We start from the raw sequence: 22,193 nt of genomic DNA on the forward strand, positions 1-22,193 counted from the left end.
CACATAAAGAACCCTGATTAGGTAAGATCATCAAAAAAAGGTGATCGGTTCAAATAGGTTGTAATCAACACCACAATAGATCGTTAATTTGAGATAAGAGAACTATGCTTGTTAATCGATCGTACGATTATAAAGAAAGAATTATGGACGGGCAAACGGCCGACCCAACACCCTAAACATTGTTTCTAATTAATATTATTACTGGTAAGTGTTACTTAGTAGATAATGAATTAAGATTGGGTCATGATTAGGATTTCACTAATCTCATACTTATCTCGAAACCTATAAATATGAAACCTATATATAAAGGTTAAAGATAATAAGATAGGTAATACAATTTGTTGTGAATTTTAAATTTTTTTATAGCTTAATTGGAATAATCACTTACTTGAGCATAAAAAATATCTAAACAAATTTAGAATAAAGTGTAAAAAGTGTTTTGTGAAAATCGTGGATCCTACATTCGAAATAATTTTTTGCTCCAGTGGAATGAAATTTGAGTATGATGGCAGGTTGACTAAACTCCCCAGCAAACACAACTACAATTCTTAATAAACTAAGACACATTAAATAAGCAATCAGCAATGTTCTTTAATTAATGAATAATCCACTTTCTACTATTATTACCTAGGTTCATTATACATACAAAAGTAATTGTCCTCAAAGTCCTTTTCTGCTTCTGCATGTCATGCTCATGCAGACTTTAATGGAGTGGAGGCCCCATTATGGAAGATATCCATAACATTCTCAGCTACTCTCCATTCCTTTCCTGTTCCACTCTATATCAGCTATCAGGACCAACTGCTTCCAATTTTCATTGCTACAAGACTTTTAAAACAAGCTAAAAATAATGATATATAAATTATTTAAAAGATTAAAAAAATATTTAAATTATTTCTAATTTCAACTCCTAAAATATTTAGCGTAATCAAACAATATCATAAACGTGAAATGCACCTGTCAGCTTTTTCACCCTTTTCTGCATTGTTCTATACAATCCTTAGCCTTAATCCCTCTCATAATCATTTGCTCGTGCCAACGCAGAAATGATGCTATAGAAAATGAAGAACAACAGACAAGAAAGACATGGAAACAGAGGCCATTCACAAAAAGACATCCATCGCATTGATCAAATGCTTTATCGTGACCTTTATTTGATTGTGTTTCTTGGTGGAAAATCTTGTGGATTATTATGCCTTCTCCTCAATGATTATTGTTCTTGACATTTTTAAAAGTCTATCACTTTTCATCATTTGTTTAATAATATTTTTTATTGTATCATCATTATAGTATGCCTTAAAGTAAATTGAGTGTAATTAGTTTTTAATTCTAATATATAGTTGAGATAAGTGTTTAAATTACTATCAAGTTCATTTTAATTTGAAATGTATGTTATCATAAGTTCAATTAAAACGAACCACTCTCTATTAGTTTCACAGTGACTTTATAACATGAATGATTGAATAACATTGAAAGTAAAAATAATGATAAGTTAGAATTGGTTGTATTCCAAGTTGGAATATATTAAATTGATATTTTAAATTATATAATTTAAAACTATATTTTAAATTTCATTATGCAGAATTATATTTCAAATTATGTGATAAGATTATCCTTTTTAATAAATTGGAAGGAGTTGTAACACAAATATATTGGTCATGGAAATGAGAGAATAATATAAAAATGTGTGAAAAGGAAAATATTATATTAAAGTTATAATGAATAATTTTTTTCATTTAAATATTGCTAATGGAATATTGATTAGGAATTAAAATACAAGAAGGACAACTTTTATAAAAATGACCTGATAAATAATTTTTGCGAATCTTTTCTTTAATAAATTGTCAATCATCCTCCTACCAAAAAAGGAAAAAAAAAACAAGCATATGCTCTGAAGAATCCCATTCGAGAATGTCAATGACAAAACTACCCTTTAGCAGTGGAGAACTTCAGTCCAATCTCTACACTATTTTGCCCCAAATCAAAGGGGTAATTCAGGCACGCGACCGAACGCGCACAGTGAAACCCTAGAGTTGGGGTTTAATTGCCCTCTCAATTTCCTCCACAAAGAAAGCATCTTCAAACACTCGATCGATTGATTATTAACGTAATATTCTTTCTCGAGATTTGTGTTGGTGAAATTTTGGGTGTTCTCTCTTCAACCGGGCTTCATCGCCCAGCTCGCGTTCAAATCCATGGTCGTCAGTTTACGATGGACCCCTCTCCTCAGATTCAACAACAAGAAGACGAGTGGGGTATGCCATTGTTTTCCCTTCAATTTTTGTCTTTTCTGGTTCCGGATGACACCACCGGGAACAAAGAACGAGGGTAGAAAAAAGGGATCTTTTGAGGTTGTTTGTGTTGTGTGTTTTCTTATTTTTCTTTCGAGGGGTGGGGTTTTACTGATGGATTTGTAAATGGGGCGTTTTTAGATTGTTGAAGACTGCAATGATGATTTGATTCTGCGTTAGTTTCAGATTGAATCTTATTGATATATTGCATCTATATGGATCTTATTTGAATCACAAAGCAAAAATTTTGAAATTGGATTGGTTATTATTATTGTTGTTGATTAATTTGCTGTTCTAGTTTGCGGGGTTGTCATCTTTTCTGATTTTTTTTTCTCTCTGGGGCCATTGCCTGTGGCGCTCGATGCTTATCTTAGGAGCATATCCGTCTGGAATGCTTATAGGTCCATCTTAATTTGATATCCTGCTGATTCAATTTTTTATGCTGTTTATTTATTTTTACACTAACTATGGAGAATTTAGTTTGGGTTGAAATCATGTCCTAGCATACAGAGAATTTTAGCACTGAATTAGGTTTATTATTGTATGTTCTTTATGTTTATTCTTGCGGATGAATGTTTTTAAGTTTTGTGATTTATTTTGCTGTACGTTTGCAATGAAAATGAACTACTCTGTGACTGTCTTTGGAGATTCTTACCCACTAACTATGGAATAGTTATTTCTTTCCTCTGAGATGTATGCATCTTAACATTTAACTTCTTCGGGTAAAAAATGCATTTGATTTTTAATGGGTGGACTATTTTTTGTCGTAGACACTGATGGATTTGTGATTCCAAGTTTGGGAATTGGAGACTCTGATCAAAGTAAACCTCATGTTTCTACTGTAGAATCTTCGAATTCTGCATCAAAGGTTAGCTAAAGAAAATATTCTTATTGGAGACTATAATTTGCTGGTTTTAGACTTTGATGATGCTGGTTGCGTAGAAAATCTGAATGCTAACTACCTTAGTTTGTTGTAGGCTAAGAAGGAAGAGAACATCTATCTGGGCCCACACGGAGCACCTCCTTCACTAGCAAAACAGCAAGAGCTAAATTCGTCTAACCGGAAGCAGAGGCTGAAGCAGAAGCTGAAAGAAGCTGACAAGAGAAATGGTGGGATGGGTAGGGAGAACAAGGTGGATAATTTGAGGGAGCTTGTGGGTGGGGGCAGTGTGAACTTGGTAAAGGGATCCCCCAAAGACTGGTTAGATCCACATTGCCAAGAAGCTCAGTTTGAGAGAAGGTAATGCATTGGAGATTTTGGTGTCTTTGGACTATTTTTTCTTGGAGATTGTCCACTTTAGCACCTTTTGTTATACAGTTTGATGTTTCTCTCGAGACTCCCAATTTGGGAGGTTATGTACCATGATAATAAATTTATCACTTAGGGTTTGTTTGGAAATGTGGTAGGGTGATGTTGAAGAGAAGTTTAGTACTTTTCAATTGGTAGGGTGATGTTGAAGAGAAGTTTAGTACTTTTCAATTTATTGTACGAAGGTTGAGTTGAATGGCATTGCAATCCAAACACACTCAGAAGATGTAGTCCAAACACTCACTTAGAAGGTTGAGATGGATGGAACTGTAATCCAATCGCACTCTTAGTCGATTGATAATAAAGATCTTGTGCCGCACAGTAAACTGTAGCTATTTGTGGGAATGGACTTGACATCTTGATCTAAATATCGCCTATTAATGCAGACCAAATAAAAATATTAAGGTGCTAATGAATTTCCTTAATACACTGGCCAACCAGATTTATTATTGGAAAGAGAGATATGGATAAATCAATAGTCATATTAGATTCTGAATCCAACTCATGGGAGAAATAGTAAGTATAACTGATAAAAGAAATTAACAGTCCTCACTTTGAATACCTTGTCATCACGATAGAGTTTACAAAAGTTTGGAGACTTCTAGTTACAAACAAGTGTGCCAACGAATGACATATCTCCCCCAGTCAAACCCCCAGTTCTAACTATCTATATCAATCACCAAAATATCCTCACTTCTAACTTCTAAGTGGTCACTGCCATCCGAGGCAGGCGTTAAGCACTTACCCAGTGGCATTAAAAATTCAAAACTCTGAGGAAACCTATTCATTCGATGCCCAAGAACTCCAATCCAGCGGCTTTCGGTGTCAAACCCAGCTCAGACAAGTATTCAACATTACAGAACTTGCTCAAATGTCTCATTCCACTATCGCAGAGTATGGTCACAACGGTATGGCCAGGGCCAATTGCCTGTGCTACTCTAACTGCTCCGACACAGTTCATTGCAGATGAACTCCCGAGGAAGAGCCCATCGTTCTTCAAAAGAAACCTGATACATGCATCATTTCATGTAATCATTCTTCTGGTTGAGATACAGAAAGTAAAAGAACAAACAAATGAAAAGTGGGAAGCCAACAACAGAGTAAGTAACAACCTAGCCATTTCAACAGCCTCCCTATCGGTGCCTCTAAAGGCGCCATTAAGTTTTGCCATCGCAAAATTCTTTGTTATCCTGTTAATTCCAATTCCTTCTGTTATAGTGTCAAATGGATTCTTAAGTCTTTTTCCTTCAGCCTCCTCTTTGGTGTACATCACTCCCCGAGTTACCTTATTATACAAACCAGAACCTGGAGGATCTACGAGGAAGCATTTGATTTCTGGATTCTTTTCCTGTTTAACATGAGACAAGAAATATATCAGACAACTTTCACACCCAAAATGGAATCTAAAAAGTGGAGGAAAGTGTGCTGTGGTCAAACCTGAAGAAACGTAGAAACACCAGCCACAGTGCCACCAGTGCCTGCTGCTGCAACAAATGCGTCTAACTTTCCATTGGTCTGTTCCCAAATCTCAGGCCCTGTACCCTGGTAATGGGCCCTGAAGTTCGCTAAGTTTTCAAACTGATCTGCAAAAAACCCACCTTGGCAGTCACTAGGAAACAGAGAGCTATAATGGTATCCATCAGATTCATAACCATTTATTTTCGCAGTGTCCTTGTCATTCAGTTGTAAATTTCTCTGTTTCAGCGCAAACTCATTTGCTTCAGATGCCCGTCTTCTTGCGATATTTACAAAATGGTCTTTGTGAGTAATGGACACTGGTCGCACTCTTTCAACAGTTGCCCCAAGGGCTTCAAGTATTTGAGACTGAAGATTGATCCATGCAAGACAATCATCAATCAGATACAAAATCCTTACAAGAAATTATTAGAAGGTATGCGACTAATCACCACATAACATGCATTCAAGCGTTATTAATTCATTTTTACACAGTGGAAAATTTGATGATGTGTCATGTAGAGATTCACCAAGACTATAGATGCGTGGTAGTCTCCGAGAACCTAAGTTGATATTCAACAAGTACTTACGTATAAGTTGTTTATATAATTAAAAGGAAATTAAGATTAAACAGATTTCTTATACGCTATAAGCTGTTTTCACAAGAAATCCTGCACAGCTTATTGAAAGAAGAAAACAACATATAGACATATCACAAGCTCTCCAAATAAGCTGTACACAAGTTCTTCTAAACGGCAAAAAATGGTCAAACCTTCTAAGTTTAGGACGAGATTGATTAGCAGACTTGGTGGATTACATTACAATAATTATAAAATACCTTCTCAATGGCAGCATCATCTGGTATAACCACGTGGGTCTTGCACCCATAGGCAGGAGCAACAGTAGCAATGCTAATGGCAGTACTTCCAGCACTCCCTTCAGTGACTATTCCACCTGGACGTAGCTGGCCAGATTCCAGAGCCTGCGCAATCAACCATAGAGAAAATCTTCAGGCTGATACGTATATGTAATCAGATTGAGAATGAATGAACAGTGTGACAAAATTGACATTCATCCCCAACGAAAACAAAAGGATAAATAAATAAATAAGTAGAGAATAGTGAGACATCGATAGGATGAACCGAAGCTTTGATAATTGTATGAAAAACAGTGAGTAACAGCACACGCGAATGATTGAAACTACTTTGAATTAACCTCTTGAATTATTTGAAGAGCAACACGGTCCTTGACACTGCCTCCGGGATTCAAGAACTCGCACTTGCCGAGAATCTGAGGAGAAATTGGTGGTTAGCGAAATGAATTCGTAAAGATAGGAGATGAGCAAAGATAGACAGTTACTTGACAACCAGTGGCGTCGGAGAGGCTGTTGATCCGAATGAGAGGGGTGTTACCGATGGCCTCCACGACCCCATTCTTCCTTGATATGTTCTTCTTCTTGGAGCGGCGGTCACAGATTAAATAGGTTGTGAGAGCGACTGAGATGAAGATTGCGACACCAACACCCACGGCGCCCGCGCTTCTCGCTGCCACCGGCGCCATTTTTCCTTTCCACCCTCTGTTTCTCTGCTCCACAACCGCCATTTCCAACACCATAAACAAAAATCAAAGTTATTGGGCTTTCTCTCATGCTTGGACCTCCATTTTTCTACTGGCCCATTTACAATGACAGTCCCCCAAAATTGCTCCTACACCTTCCCATTTTTCGAGCACTAAAAAATACGGATATTAGTATATTAAATTTTTTAATATATTTTAAAAGGAAAATGATACTTGAACAACCATTTTTTACAACATTTAGACACGCGCACACGTGTCTAAATTTGAGTGATCCAGTTGGAAAAATTAAATAAAAATGGATCACTCAAATTTAGATACGTGTGCGCGTGTCTAAATGTTGTCAAAAATGGTTGTTCAAGTGTTATTTTCCATTTTAAAATATAAAAATTAACGTCATAAGTGTATTTTAAAAGTGTAATCAATGTATATTTTGATAACCTAACAAATTAAAGGATAAACAAAAATATATTTTGAAATATATAAACATTTTATATTTAATATTATTGTTTTGAAGTACAAAAATTTATTTATGATCATCTCTGAATCATTATCAAGATAAAAAATGTGATTTGGAATGAAAATAGTGTGTCCCTCCTCCTCAGTTGAAATTCCGAAAAATCAAGCAAAGAAACACTTTTGTCTGAGAGATTCTCTCTCTGCCGACCTTGCACATCGTTCCCATGGAGGTCCAAGAGAAGTTGTTCAAGTTCAGATACCATTTTCTCGGGGCACTTCTCTTCTGTCTCACCATCTTCTCTCTCACAATCATGGCTCCAAGATTCCTCACTCTCTTGGCCTATTTCTGGCCACTTTTCCTCTCCACTGCCCTAGTCTTTGCCCTTGTCTTCTTCATCGCTAGGACTTCCCATTTGCCCCCCTCCGACGCCACTTCCCTCTACAGCGCCGGCCAAGGCCTCCTCGATTACGTTGCCGGCCACCATGATCTGCCCTCCGACACTCGCCACAAGTCTGACTAATCAAGGTTAGGTCATTATCTAGCACCCATCTATTTTCTTCTTTCAAAGTATTCAAATGTCGGTTAATTGAAGAAAAGAGACAGTCTTTCATGGCAAACCGCTAAAAGGTGTTTGTTTCGTATAAATTATGTTTTGAGGTTCTTAAGAATAATTATGTCTTGTTGGGCCATTTAACGGTTGGATCGTTTCAATTAGCTTTGTAATTCTCTCTTGTTTCGAAAATTGTTTCTGCAGAAAAAACCGGGATAAAGTTAAAACGGAGTTGATGCTATGACAGTGTTTTTAGAATTTGCTGATGGTGAAGGAAGAGAACTCCTGGTACATGTTGATAACAGCCGCGTTACTTCAACATATCTCTATTGTCTCTTTTATGACATGTAACTTTAAGGCATTTAAATTTTCTAATTTTAATTTATTTTTCCTTGTACATTGATATGAAGTTTAAATTTACAATTTGAAAGAAATTATTCAGATAAATTGCTTATGATAATTTGAAAAAAAATGGACCAGTTTGTTTGTCAGAAGTTTACAGCCTTACACGCATTAAACTAAATCAATAAATCAATATTATTTAATGATTTAGTAGCCAAATCCAATTTGGTTCATTTGCCATTCGATTTCAAAAGTTAAATTTCACTTAACTTATTACATGCAGGCGAGTTGAAAGGATGTGTCATTTAATTTTATAAAAAAAAAATACAATTTTTATTCTTTTTTAATATGAAAACTGAAACTAAATTTTAAATTATTAAACTAAATATGATAAGAAAATATCATATTAATATACATGTAATAATCATTATATATATATATATATAATAGATTATCAATAAAATAAAATTTTAAATGTATAAATTATTGAGATTATTAAACCATAAAATTTAACAAAAGGAGGAATAATTGTCAATAAACTTCTTATATGAATGAGATGAGTTAGATTGTAGTCTTTTTTTTTTAACCTAATTATAAATGGGTGTTGCTCCCTTTACCACCACCCCTCCTCCCTCCACCACCTCATTCATATTTTATCTTTTTCTTTATTTTTTCATTCCTATTTTACACTTAGTAAAATTTTAGGGTTAATATTTTTTAACCTCTATCCACTCCAATCATTTACATGTATCCAGCGACAACTCTCTTTCCTCTTTATCGTTCGTCCACTCATTATTTTATTGTGCGCAATTGATCAACCGTTTAAACGGATGTTGACATCCGATGTATGCTCACATCCGTTTAAAGTTACATGTTTATTTTTATTAGTTTATTTTTTATATTAATTTTGGAGATATTTTAATAATGTAATTTATATGTTTTGATGTATTATTTTTGAATATATTTTTGATGTATTTTAATAATGTATTTTTGAAGATCTTTATTGTTATTAGTTTATTTTTATATTTTTTTGTATTTTACAGTTATATATAATTAGTTTTTTGTTTTAATGTTTTTGTATAATATATATTTTTTATTCTTTAACAATTTATAATTATATAAAAAATTATTTATTAGTTTAATTATATGAAATATATAATTTTATTATATTAATATTTTTGTAATTAAAACAAATAGATATGATAGTGTTGGGGAGTGGGAATCTGAAGAGAGAGAAGGAGAGTTGAGAGGTGGGGATGAGTAAAAAGTAAAAATGAGTAGAAAGATAATGTTTGAGTTTAAAGTAAATAAATAGGGTTAAAAGTAAAAAATGTTATTTTTGTAATTAAATTTCTTTTGGAGAAGTGGTGGTGATGGAGGGAGCAACACCCTTATAAAAATAGTCATGCCAATGAAAAGTAGTATGTAATATTTGGTGCTAAAATTTAAAAGTTGAAAAAAACAGAAAGAATAAAGTGGGAAAATAAAAAGCTCAAAGGAAATTTTAGTTTTTTAAAATTTCAAAACTTAAAACTCAACTATAATAAACAGAGGCATAGCTTATTTAAAATATTCGTTTGTTAATTAATTTACATAATTAGTATTTAACTGTTGTACTAATTAGATTAATTCGCTCAAACTTCTCACTGACATATTTTAATTATCTGTGTTCTATTAATGTATATGTATAAAGGAGAAGAATTACTTCTACAGATTTTTGTTTTTTTACAAAAATACATATTCGTGAAAAATGAAAGAAATCAAATAATATATATATATATATATATATATATTTCATTTAAAAAAATATATCTTTATTTTTTGCTATGTAATGGTAGTGGGATTCTACATTTAGTTATATTAAACAAAATTAAAGTTGAAATAAAATTTTACTTATAACTTACTACAGTGTGAGTCGAACTCTATTTAATAAAATTATTTTTTATAAAAAAGAAAAAATTGCATTCACTCCTATATCAAAGCTATATTTTAGTTTTCAAAAATTAAATTTGAATTCACTTATATATCATCATTTAGCTATATTGTTTAGTTGACAACTAGGGGTCTTCAACAAATTTAAAAAATTTCATTTACATATCATAAGCTTGAAGAATTATATATTAAACACTACAGAAGATTTCTGAAGTGCAAAGTTTCAAGCTTATATTGAAGAAAAAATTAAGCATATAATATACATATATATGAATGCTTACATGAGATGTATAAGCAGCTCGGTGATTAAGTGATCAACAATTTGATAGTAGAAAAAAAAAATACTAACACTGTACCAAAATGTAATGTGTTAATCTAAGTTGAGTGAGCAAGTGTTATATCCGAAGGTGACAATGTACCAGAATCATCAACATCTAGCTGTTCAAACTCCTGCATCACAAGTGATATATCTTCTTGACTAATCTTCCCCATCTCTTTCAGTTTATAAATAACAAATTCAGCAGCCCTATGAGAAAAAAAAACACGGATAAAAGTTAATGAAACCATGCTTTCATAATTAAACGTTGTTTTTGGCGAATTTGACCGAACAATCTCCGAGCTAACTGGGATCTCAGAGTGTTCGGCCAAATCCAGCAAGAACAATTATCCGGTAAGAACAATTATATAATAATATATGACTTTCAAAGAATGCTTAACTAACCCAACAGTTCCATCCTCATCAAGATCAGCAGCCTCCAAATCTAAATTGGTCACTTTCCTTGTAAGCACCCACTTCACAAGCTCCTTTTGTCTGATTTCGGTGTTTAGCTCAGCAATGTAGAGGAAAAACTGAGCCAAAGTAATAGTACCTGTCAATATCCAAAACACGGCAAATATTCTTCCTGCTTGAGTTGAGAAGCTTTTGTCCCCATAACCAAGGGTTGTAATGGTAGAACAAACACAGTAGAATGCATCGATAACATCCAATTTCTCAACAGTGACCAGAAAAATTGTCCCTGCAGTGAAGAGAACCAAAAGGAGGAAAAAGACTACAAAAAGTTTGTATCTTGTTTTATTGGTCTCAAGCTCCCTTAATATTCCAGTTGAATCAACTTTTTGGTGCACGTGCATAGCTTTAACTAGCAAAAGTTCCTGTTTCTCAACTAAGTAATCTGCTGCTTTGCTTACAGTCAATCCGATCAATGCCATCCCAGAGAAAACAAAGGCACATGCAAGTAGTTTTGTTAGGTGGCTATCTGGCACAAGATCTCCATATCCAACAGTGGTCATTGTAACAATTGTAAAGTACAAAGCATCAAGAATTCCATCTGTTTTCGTCCCCTTGATCTGGTCCCTGACAAGAAAGAAGATTAAAGCACCTACACCTAAATATACTGCAAGGTAGATAGCCACTCTTTTATAATTTGGATGTAAATTCTGAAATATGGATGTTTTTGGATGAGTTGTTTCTTTGCATTGTGTCTCAGAAGGAACAAGATCGGTGTTAGGAGCACTTCTAGAGCGGTGTAACCTTCTCTTGTTTAAAAGCCGTTTAGCTTTTTGAGTCTCATTCAGTGATCCTGACAGCAAGGGCTCCTTTACATTATTGTTGGTCATGATGTAGGAACCGATTCGGCTGCAAGACAGTCCAACCAAGCAACATCATGTTCAAGATTCAACTTTGCAAATTACGCCCTTAGATGCCAAACAGAATCCTAGAACAAACACAACTAATGAACAAGGGCTTCTTCTTTAGCTCTTAATTTCTCAATGTCCAATTCAAAACACTTCAAATTCTAATGAAAGCTATACAAGCTTCATCATATTTAACATTCCTACTAAGTTGTCAAAATAAAAAAGTCAACGAAGTTTGGTTCTGGAAGTAAATTCAATTTCATCTCAAGGATTTTACCCTCGGAAGTATTTTCCTCTGGCCAAGGGCAACCCTGTAAGCAAAAACAGTTCCCAGCAACAGTAACCCAAAATTACAAAAAACAAATCGGAGTTTATGCCTTAAAAATAACAACTTGCAAGAGCCTTTGAATATGGTTCAATATCACAACCTAAAGCCTAGTGATCTGAGTTGGGGCAACAATGAATACTTTAAGGTTGTTCATGCGAAAGATTTGTCCTGCGGTCCATTTCAAGGAGCATGAAATTTCCTCATTTCTAGAAACAAAAACAGTACAATTCAAGTTCAACCTAACACTCTCTTCACAGAGAAAACATTTGCAAAATTTACAGATCACAGATGACTAATCAACATCGAAAAGAGAACGAAAACGAAACCATTAAGCAGTGGCGATTCCAATGAAATAGGAACCGAACTTGAAGAAGAAAGGCACGTGGTGAACTAAGAATCGAAGAGCAAACAAAACCCATCATAACAACAACAAATGTAATTCATATTCCGAGGAAAGCTCTAACCTTTGAAGTGGTTTACTGTTGCTGGAGGAGATGAGATGAGAGTATGGAAAAGGCTTCTGAAAGCTTCTGATTCAGTGTTGAAGTGGATCTAATATCACTCATAAACCAATAGAATATCTGGTTTATTTATTTAGTAGTTGTTTGTTTGATTTTCAAAAGGGACAAAACAAAAAAGTCGCATGTATGTGGTCCACGCGGTAGTTTTCGTCAACTATATTTTGGCTTCTCTTTCAAGGCTGGTTATAGATGTAAAGAAAAGGCGACATTGACATCAATTAAATTAGTTTTAATTTTTTTAATTTTTCTTTGTTTTCTTTTAATTTTTATTTATATATAAGAAATAAATTTTAAGTTTAATTTATTAAAATTGGTATGTAAGATAATATTTATATTCATTCATATACTCTAAATTTTGATTTTATAATTATTTAATAATACTTTCATATATATATATATATATATATATATATATATATATATATATATATATATATATAAGAATTTGAGGAGGGTTAAGAACAGAGGGGGAAAAAATGGAGGGAAAGAGGAGGAGGTTACGAATGGAGTCACAAGGAGAGAGTGTGCTTCTTCTCACGAAAATCAAAGGTAACAAAAGCATTGAAATTCAGTTCCCGAAAGCCGAAAAAGTTGTTATTGACATTCACCTTGAGTATCGGTTGAAGAATTGTTCTCTCTGCATTGCCAGAATTCACTCGAGTTTTGCTCACAGACCTTACTAATGGACGCTCACCACTCATTCTCATCGATCGCTTCAGAAGCTACTGCGCCGTTCCCAACGCCAACTGGTTCCGTTCTAACTCCAACTAATCACCGTTTCACCTTTTCGTTTCTGACCTTTTTTTGCAATGCAGCTTTTGTGCCTCAGATTTGCCGTACGGAAAGGAAGCTCTCACACTCCGCACGAAATCCCGCGCGCACAGACTAGGTCACTCTCGTTCTCATTTCATGACTTTGAATTATTGTGTATATTTCCTTTCGGCTATTCTTTAACTGTATACGCAATTACGAATACGAATTACGAGACTCTCTGTTTTGGATGGGTTCCGCTTTCAGTTGTCATGTTGAGGGTGATGCTGATTGTTCAGAAACTTTTGCAAGAGAACAAGCATAGCTCCAAGAGAGACATTTATTACACGTATCCTTCTTTATTTTTGGGTGAGTTTCGATTTGCTGGATGGATTGTATTCTTTCCTGTAACGTGAGAACCAAAAAATCGAGTCGAATAGTATTCATTTTCAGAACATACGGAGAAAGTTTGTCATTATTATGTATTATTGCAGTATCTCATCTTGAAACCAAATTGCCTTTGCTGATCACGAGTTTAGGACTCCCTAATTTATGGCTTCAACTGTCTTTCTCTTCTTCGTGTTTTGAGATCTTTATGCTCTGTGGATCTGGCTGTTATTATAAGTTGATGTTGCGTTAGAGTTCTAGGTTACCATTGACTAAAATACGGTTGTTGTTTCTCTACTTTTGCTTGGTCGAAATCAAGTTCCTTGGTTTTGCAAGTTTCATTTCTACCCATACAATTGCCCTTGAATGCGAAAAAAAAAAGCTCAGATGTTTCTTGTGACAAAAGTTTGCAAAAATGTACCATAATTTTAGTTATACTCAGGTTCAAATTATCACAATCTTGGATATTATGTTGTCGAAAAGCCAGTGCCAATACCTATTTAAAGTTTATGGAAAAGGTTTAACTTCTCATGACACTGGATTTTTTTCATGTATCTTTTTTTTTTTTTTTACAATGCAGATCAGTCAGTGGTGGACCAAGCAATTAATGATATATGTATTCTAATGCAGTGCAGTCGCCATAACCTTAATGTGGTAGTTTTCTGCTCTATCGTTACTTTTTTTGTCAATTTTCTTTTGGTTTGGCGAAAAAAACTTCTATTTGAGTTTCCGATATACTTGTTTTGCAACTTATTTGATGTTAAAGACAAAAAGATCCACGTTTGAGATGCTTATACTTTTTTAATTTTCCCTTTTTAGGTTTCCGCAGGGAATGGGTACAGTATGAGATCGCACTCAATCTTGGCAAATGCACTGTGTTGTCAGAATTTTCCTAATAATAATAGTAGTAGTGGTTTTATTTCCTCATGTAATAATATTTAATGAATGTGTCACTTTTTTGCATAAAAATAACATCTCGCCTCTGGCGCATCTAGAAAATAGAAATTGTTATGAAGTTCAAAGGACACGTATTTTTAATTACCTACTGCTTTAAAATTATGAGATCCCCTGTTTCATTGATTTTATAATTGATGATAGTGAGAAAATATGACTCCATTAACGTACAATAATGAGGCTAGCATTGGTTATTTTTTTCTACTGCTGCTGTAGTAATGATTAATTAATTTTCTCGAAGCTGATAATTTTTGCCTTCTATTGAGATTTTCATATTATAATGACAAGTTTAACTAGAAGGTGCTAAGACTTATGGATCAAGTTTGTTTATGCTGTAGGTTAACTATGGGCTGGATAAGGTTCTCTGAAGGAGAGAGGAAATTTGACTGCATTAGTTCTCCCAACAGTGTAAGTACTAAGAATGACCTGAATGAAGTAGTGGTTTTTACCATTTAAACTAAACGCAGACATTTGGCTTTTGTGCAGGTCCACCCCGTCCCCGTTCATGTTGAGGAAGTTAAAGGTATCCTTGTTTCCAGTTGAAAATACTGCAATTGTTCAGTTTCCTTCTTATAATTATATTTGGTACTTCATATTAAGTTAAAGTGCAAAGTGATTAGAATTGCGGAGAAACATTTCCTAACCTGATCATAGATATCATTAGTGTTGCACAATACATATTAGTTGTGGAGAAAGAATCAGGTAAACAAATGCTTTTGTTTTGGAGGAAAAGAGGAAAAAAAAACAGAAAATTCTATTGAAAAGACGGTCCATGTTGAACCCCACTTGCAGTTTTCCAAAGACTGGCAAACGACCAATTCTGCAATGTAAATCACTGTATTGTCATCACTGTAAGCAATCTTCTGAAGACACTAGTTTCTTTTGGAACAATATTTCTTTGTTTGAATTCTATCTTTATACAGGGAAGAGGCTACCCAGATATTCCTACAAGAAGGTGTGAACTTTTTTTTTCATATGCTTATGATGTTATGCTATCAAGCCATATGCCAACTGGGCTTTTCGTAAATCCTAGCAAATGTGTTTGTTTGTGCGCAAAGTTAGGAACTTACATGCTTAATATATCTCTGATTATATTCATTTTGTATACTAACAGGTTTTTGCGGCTTCTGGTAGAGAATTTGCGCCTGCCTGTTTATTGCTTGGTAGATTGTGATCCCTATGGCTTTGACATTCTAACCACTTACAGATTTGGTTCGATGGTCAGTATTTGTTAGTTTATCAATTGAGAAATACATCAACATGATTATAATTTTAAGGATCTGATTATCAAATTATAGGATCATTGAGTGGATTGAATCTATCTCTGTAATGGCGTAGTTGAAGTTTCATATCCTACCTAACTAATCTATTTCTCTGGATTATGTTAGCAAATGGCTTATGACACGAAACATCTTCGCGTCCCAGAGATACGCTGGCTTGGAGCTTTTCCTTCAGATTCCGAGAGATATTTTGTTCCAAAGCAGTGTATCCTTCCTTTGACTGCTGAGGGTAAATAAGATATTACTTGTAGTGCGTAAGATTGACCTGGTTGCCCATCTGATCTACTAATACAGTGCTCTCAATATTCCTTCTAGACAAAAGAAAAGTTGAAGCCATGTTACTTAGATGCTACCTTCAAAGGGAGGTACCACAATGGAGGTATTGATTACTTACAGTCCATGTCCTTGGCCTTCTTTTCCAAACGGATTGAGATTGTATGCTGCGTGTCTTGCCTTGTTGCTTGTGAAGGTTGGAGCTAAAGCTGATGCTCCAAAAGGGAGTAAAGTTTGAGATTGAAGCCTTATCTGCGCACGCACTTTCATTCTTGTCCGATTCTTACATCCCATCTAAAATTGAGCATAAATTGATCATGTAGCATGTTGATCTTTCATGTGTCAAGTTCTACACTAGCAACTGGATGAGGGCATGATCAGTACATGCATTTATTACAGTTTCTGGAAGATTAAGGCTCCCTAAACGATTTATTGCAGAAATATTTAGAATTGGTTCGAAATTTTCTTTCGAGAAAGTTTCTAGAACTGTGAACACAGAATGTTTCTAGAAGTTTATATTTTAATTTTCAAAATGCCTTCTGGAAATACTTGCTTTTGAAGGTTCGGCCCTATAAGAATTTTGGAAAGCCTAACCAGCTTGGGAGAACCGACACTAAAGCCGCCATATACTGAACCGACAATACTTACTAAAAAAGCCTATGCAAATTGCATTGCATATATGATAGAGAAAAAAACAAAAGTTAAGGTGTGCTTGGTTTTCATCATGTGACGACAGCACACCCATGGCATGCCATTTTTTTTTATTTCCTTTTTAATGAAATTTTATCCATTCAATGAGCATCTTTAATGTGATTTTTTATTTTGAGATCTTATCCTCTCTTTCAGTTAATCGTGAGTTTACTTCAAACGAGATTTTGTGGAAAAAAAAATATTATATTTTTATTTCAAGTGAAGATATTATAAAAATGCTCTACTATACTATATAAAATTAAAGATATTTATTTTTTATAATATATAACATCGAAATTTATCTATATAGTTTTAGTTGCAACTAAAACAAAATTGATATATACACTTATTTAATTATTTTTTATTAAACTTAAAGTGTAATTTGATTATTTTTTATTGAGTTTATATTAATTTTTTTATTGAATATTCAACATTTTATATTTTTCATGAGTTTCAGTTTTTTTTTTCAAATGACCTGATTATTATCATATTTCATCATTTTTTTTTATTTGTTTAACATGTGTTAAGAAATTTAATAAATAATAATATTATGATTAATGAATTAATAATTAATTTTTATTATTCTCCTTGTAATCGCGAGCAGGTTAATCTCGCATTTTTACGCAGAGACAAGTAAAAGAATTAAACTACACATGTTCAATCAAAAACTATAATAATTTTGAATAGTTAATAAACAAAAAGTTTAAATTAAGCCTCAATTGAAAATATTAAGAGAGATTTCCTATATGGTTAAACCTTAAAAATATTACGCTTAAAAGATAAGCACTTGAGCATTTCTTAATCAGTTATCCGAAGTAGGAGGCACTTTTCCTCTTGGATTTATATACATGTATTTACTTTCAAGTACATTATTGATATAAAATCAGTGATGTAATCAATTGCAAGCATACAGCTCCCATTTCTCATTCTCAGCATGAAATTAACTCTATTTTCAAGGGCCTAAGGCACCGAATTAGAAGACCCCACTTCATTATTTTGAATGTAGTTATATATGCATTATTGATATTGAATGGACAATCTTATGCACTGTCCCCATCAATGTGATTTATGCATACAATTTCCTACCCTTAGTTTTATACATCAAGAGCCATCAATAATTCATCTCAGATGCACCCTTGCCACATGCATACACAATCACCTTCCCTTTTGATGCAACAATGTTACATTTGTACCCTTTTATTCTTTATCTTGGATTTCCTTTCTTTCTATTATTGCCTTTCTTATGCATGCATGAACTATAGTACCCTGTGGGAGGATGTCAAGAAGACTTCACTACTGTCATGTAGTTTTTATTGTCTGATGAGAGTTAGTCCCACCTTCCTACCATGACAGAAGAGAAATATCAAACAAAAACTTTCACTTTCGAGGTTGACTTCACTTTGGTGGGGAGGATCCACATGGAACATAAACTCATTTAATGATAATCCACTTAAGAGAAACTGAAAATGAAACGCACATAGTTTTCTGCATAATCAATGTAATGACATTTATGATTTCTTGGCCATATGTACACCATTCACGTAAATAATTGACACGCATCCTTGACTCGCTTTCAGAGATAAAAACAAAAGTCTCTCATTATATTTGATTTTATGAATTCTAAATAGATTAACAATATTCATCTAAGATAAGATTTCCGTACATTATGCTATGCCCTCTTGTCTTTGTTCATGAATTGGTGTTTTATAATTGATCCTAGAAAAAATCCTTGCCCTTTAGGACCATTTTTCTCCTGGTCCTTGGCTCCTCCCATAGAAATCAAAAGAGATAGACAGTAAGGAGGGACAACACACACAGATCTCTACACTAATAAGATATTATCTATTTTAGATCAGAATCTTACAGATTTGTTTTTGATACCACTCCAAAAATTAAGAAGTACATGTCCCTTTATTATTTTATCTTATGTAGAACTTTGTTTAACATAGACAACAATACTGAAGTTGTAACATGGCCCAATGGTTTTGACTCTGTGAAGGGTCCAGAAAATAGCTAGTGTTGTGTTAAACTTACATTTTTTGTTTACCATTTTATGCAGAAAGTGGTACTGCAGATGTTGTGTAAGATCATTTTGTTGGGATGAGAAATTTGATTTCAGTTTTGTGTAAGATCATTTTGTTGGGACAAGTGAACTACTTTAACAATTCTTTGAACCTGAAAGAACTGAGTCAATTATTGATATTTCATGGGCCATTCAGATTTTATATTTATGAAAGTTCACTTTCACTAGGCTGTTCTAGGTTGGGCGCATGCAATCATTGACTTGCATTTGCTACTAGCCACTTTGAGAGACCTATAACCGTACTCAGGTCAATCTTTCTGATGTATAAAAAGTAAATTTTCCGTGTTTGATGGAAGTGAAAAGAATAATAACAAAAGGACATCCGTTATAGATAATAACAGTTCTAAAGTACTGCACATGCATGCAAGTAACTGCAAAATCTGGTTTTTAGCAGAGTAACATACTTTTAACTTTGCATAGCTTCCACAGTTACAAAAAGTGTTATTGCTAAATTGATACGAATGATCATAATTTTAACATTACTGGAGCATGTAAAAGATGGTCTTTTGACAGAAATTTACAGTGATAGTAAGTAAATTATAGTGTTGATGCTTTTTATGCATACACATCTTGTATTATTAGCAATCTTTTGAAGTAAAAAAAGAAGTAAAGAGAAAGTGTACTGTAATCAGTAATTCTCTCCATCACCTTCTACCTTCTACTAACACAGATTGGTTGTATTCAAGTATGGAAAAAAGCCTCTAACAAACAAAATATAGATAAATAAAAAGAATAAGAATAAGATCGTACCATGTTTGTACTTTAAGTTTATGGGAATAATATCTATATATTATTTTTCTCAGCAATCAGTGAGTAACCAACCTTTTGGCTGAGCTGATTTCTGATGGTACAATTTGCTGTCTGGCTAATTCAATCACAAATCCATTTTCAATTATTTAGAATACTGTTGAACAATAGAGAACGACCACAGTTCAACAGGCTTTCTTACCACTTGTTGGCCAGACAATGATATAAACACTGATAACAGACAACTAATTAAACATGTTGCTATAAACATAGTACTGACATTCTTCTTAATATGAATCTCTGGTCTTAAATCACTTGTCTGTTTGCATTCATATCACTAATCTTTTCTTTAATAAAACAATAGGAACTATCACATCTACTCTGCATTAATTCTCTTTAGCACGTGAAACAACTCTAAGTACTTCTGCTATCAATCATGTGATGTGAGTTGTCTCATAATAAAAGATTGTTTCCTTTTCACCCAATTAAGATCATATCCTATATTCCAGAATACAACATTGTCCAAATTTATTTCTATTCTGGTGTATCACATCATATTGTTAAATCCTATGGCTTCATTTTAAACAAGAAATTCATGTTCAGAGCTTGCTCTTTGGTGAGATCAAGCATAAGAAGAGATATAATAGTGCAAAATTTCAGGAGATTATATATTACATACAACTACAGCTGAAAAGGATAAAGACCTCACAAATGATAACTAGGCCTCCCTAAGAATGAAAAGAAGAAGAACACTGTTGTTTGTTACTAAGTTAAACCATGACTAATTGCCGTTGAGCTTCAATTCTTAGATCTTCCTTCATCTTTCTAATGAAATCTTCAAATTTTTTATTCAACTCCTCTGTGCTCAGCATGCTGCTTTCTTCTTCTGCATGTTCTTCTTCCTCTTCTACGCTCTCTTCAATCAGAATGTAATCAATTTCTGACCCTTTATCTTGCTCTCCATCACTTACATCCAATTGTTCAGTTTCTTCATCCAGCTCCTCCTTCTCTGCTTTCAAAACTATGCAACTTCCTCTTTCTAGTCCTTCATCTACCACAATTATCTTCTCCACGTTTTCTAGTACTTCTTCTTCAGCACAGTTTTCCCTTTCTTTTACTTTCTCTGCTGCAGCGTTCTTATGCTGATCAGGCTCACTACTTTGCACCACGGTTTCTGTTATCTCCAACATTAAATCGCTGGCCCCAGTAACCGAGAACTGGGATTGTGAACCATCATCTTTTACAAACGTAGAAGGCTTATCATCAGAACTAGACCGGGAGAGAGATTTGGTGATACCAACAAAAACAAGGAGACCATTGCAGAGGAGAAACATGCTGTTCTTGTCTATGTTGTGGGTGAAGAGTTGGGAAGGGAATGTAGAGAAATAGAATTTGAAGTAATGGAGGAAAACAAGCAAGGAAGAAGGTGAGAAGAGGAAGGAACACACAGATACTGAAACGAATAATTGAGTAAACATAAGTAGATAGTAATGAGCCTTTAAGCTTTGAGTGAAGGCTGTTATGGTTTGGTTTTTAAGTTGATCCATAGTGTGCTAAAAAGAAAGGAAAGGAAAGGGTTGGTGACAGAGTTTTGTATGAGATGGTGTGGTTGGTGTATGGGAGTGACCTCCTTATATAGAGTGGTGTGTGATGATTCTTCTGTTTTTTTATTTCCTGAAATGCCCTTGGATGGCAAATAATTGTGAGGCATATGGCATATTAGGCTCAGCTGGTGTTCATGGACAGTGCCATAAATGAAGATAACTACATGCAGAGTGAGAAGCCAGTTGTCTAAGTACTGTTTGTAAGAGATATTGGCAATGTTTTCTTCATGTTCACCAATTTGAGGTTTCCATAAGGGGCAATTTTACATTTATTGATAAGAGAGTAAATTTTAAATCTAATTCAACTTTACAAAATTAGCTACACTTCTATCGCGTTAAGAAGTTGCGTCCATAAAATTAATCTTTAAAATAAATTTGTATCAATTTATATAATCTAAATTAGTTTTACTTTTAATTGATATAAGACTTTTTAGTTGATGTAAGACTTTAAACACAATTGTTAGAAATTAATCCTATGGTATAAGTTCAAAATTATGAGCTCAATGCTTATGTGTTGTTGGTGTTTGAACGTGGCATATAAGTGACAAAAAATTATCATGGAACCGCGTACCACCTAACAGTACATCTCAAATCCTATGTTATCATGCTGGCTGTGCAAGTGAGAGCTCTGTTTTTGGATTATTCCCCCACATAGGAATTAAGATTATAAATAGATTCTGATAAAATATTAAGAAGTAAATTCTAATATTAATTCACTTCAATTTAAAATATCATATTTGTATTTGTGGTAATTTGGTCTTATCTTTACACATAAAAGAAATCTCCAAAAGAAAATGATTAACATTTGGAGAATGGATGATGTCAGATTGAAAAGTTTTACTGTTTCGAGTAGTTCTGCAATTATATGTTGTTTGAGTTTTCCAATGTAAGGAAAATGAAAAGAAGAAACATGAGACAACCTGTGCTTAGAAAGAAGAGAAAGATAGACATGCATGGAAGGTGCAGTTGTAACATGGACTCTAGTTTTTGATATTTTGGCATTTCTAGAAAGCTTTAACATTGATCT

The 22,193-nt window shown here is 33.8% G+C and overlaps 6 protein-coding genes and 1 long non-coding RNA gene across 14 annotated transcripts; 3 read left to right on the top strand and 4 right to left on the bottom strand.

Annotated features, from left to right (window-relative positions):
- The first annotated feature begins 1,929 nt into the window (after positions 1-1,929).
- Positions 1,930-3,926, top strand: LOC108338538 (uncharacterized). Its single transcript, XM_017575477.2, has 3 exons — positions 1,930-2,255; positions 3,062-3,159; positions 3,269-3,926. Exons 1-3 carry the CDS (start codon positions 2,213-2,215, stop codon positions 3,533-3,535), a joined length of 408 nt encoding a protein of 135 aa, XP_017430966.2. The 5' UTR covers positions 1,930-2,212; the 3' UTR covers positions 3,536-3,926.
- Positions 3,927-4,123: 197 nt separating this feature from the next.
- On the bottom strand, positions 4,124-6,672 carry LOC108338537 (cysteine synthase 2). 2 transcript variants are annotated; one of them, XM_017575474.2, is made up of 6 exons: positions 6,415-6,672; positions 6,271-6,345; positions 5,894-6,037; positions 5,038-5,424; positions 4,713-4,948; positions 4,124-4,607 (listed from the first exon to the last, which is right to left on the bottom strand). In XM_017575474.2, the coding sequence occupies exons 1-6, from the start codon at positions 6,667-6,669 to the stop codon at positions 4,385-4,387; spliced, it is 1,320 nt and encodes a 439-aa protein (XP_017430963.2). In that variant the 5' UTR covers positions 6,670-6,672; the 3' UTR covers positions 4,124-4,384. The 2 variants fall into 2 exon arrangements, with proteins under 2 accessions (XP_017430963.2, XP_017430964.2); XM_017575475.2 differs by having other exon boundaries at positions 6,423-6,670.
- Positions 6,673-7,165: 493 nt separating this feature from the next.
- On the top strand, positions 7,166-7,615 carry LOC108337718 (uncharacterized). Its single transcript, XM_017574293.2, has one exon. The coding sequence runs from the start codon at positions 7,314-7,316 to the stop codon at positions 7,608-7,610; it is 297 nt and encodes a 98-aa protein (XP_017429782.1). The 5' UTR covers positions 7,166-7,313; the 3' UTR covers positions 7,611-7,615.
- A 2,504-nt stretch (positions 7,616-10,119) lies between these two features.
- LOC108337291 (two-pore potassium channel 1) lies at positions 10,120-12,529 on the bottom strand. Of its 2 annotated transcripts, none has more exons than XM_052880381.1 (3): positions 12,342-12,529; positions 10,636-11,629; positions 10,120-10,440 (listed from the first exon to the last, which is right to left on the bottom strand). In XM_052880381.1, the coding sequence occupies exons 2-3, from the start codon at positions 11,529-11,531 to the stop codon at positions 10,290-10,292; spliced, it is 1,047 nt and encodes a 348-aa protein (XP_052736341.1). In that variant the 5' UTR covers positions 11,532-11,629; positions 12,342-12,529; the 3' UTR covers positions 10,120-10,289. The 2 variants fall into 2 exon arrangements, with proteins under 2 accessions (XP_052736341.1, XP_017429273.1); XM_017573784.2 differs by having other exon boundaries at positions 10,636-11,550; positions 12,342-12,527.
- Positions 12,530-12,866: 337 nt separating this feature from the next.
- Positions 12,867-16,586, top strand: LOC108336490 (meiotic recombination protein SPO11-1). 6 transcript variants are annotated; one of them, XM_017572971.2, is made up of 15 exons: positions 12,867-12,947; positions 13,048-13,147; positions 13,214-13,287; positions 13,416-13,517; positions 14,116-14,189; positions 14,355-14,371; positions 14,828-14,897; positions 14,976-15,012; positions 15,144-15,191; positions 15,282-15,340; positions 15,413-15,444; positions 15,604-15,709; positions 15,878-15,998; positions 16,085-16,148; positions 16,239-16,586. In XM_017572971.2, the coding sequence occupies exons 1-15, from the start codon at positions 12,875-12,877 to the stop codon at positions 16,363-16,365; spliced, it is 1,104 nt and encodes a 367-aa protein (XP_017428460.2). In that variant the 5' UTR covers positions 12,867-12,874; the 3' UTR covers positions 16,366-16,586. The 6 variants fall into 6 exon arrangements, with proteins under 6 accessions (XP_017428460.2, XP_052736345.1, XP_052736344.1 ...); XM_052880385.1 differs by having other exon boundaries at positions 15,282-15,444; XM_052880384.1 differs by having other exon boundaries at positions 15,413-15,709.
- Positions 15,125-16,325, bottom strand: LOC128197746 (uncharacterized). Its single transcript, XR_008250523.1, has 2 exons — positions 16,164-16,325; positions 15,125-16,080 (listed from the first exon to the last, which is right to left on the bottom strand). It is a non-coding gene; the product is annotated as an uncharacterized LOC128197746 (long non-coding RNA).
- A 3,617-nt stretch (positions 16,587-20,203) lies between the features above and the next one.
- Positions 20,204-21,177, bottom strand: LOC108337703 (uncharacterized). The gene has a single exon (XM_017574277.2). The coding sequence runs from the start codon at positions 21,107-21,109 to the stop codon at positions 20,333-20,335; it is 777 nt and encodes a 258-aa protein (XP_017429766.1). The 5' UTR covers positions 21,110-21,177; the 3' UTR covers positions 20,204-20,332.
- Between the last annotated feature and the right edge of the window lie 1,016 nt (positions 21,178-22,193).

Source organism: Vigna angularis, chromosome 7, assembly GCF_016808095.1.
Source record: "Vigna angularis cultivar LongXiaoDou No.4 chromosome 7, ASM1680809v1, whole genome shotgun sequence".
NCBI lineage: Eukaryota > Viridiplantae > Streptophyta > Magnoliopsida > Fabales > Fabaceae > Vigna > Vigna angularis.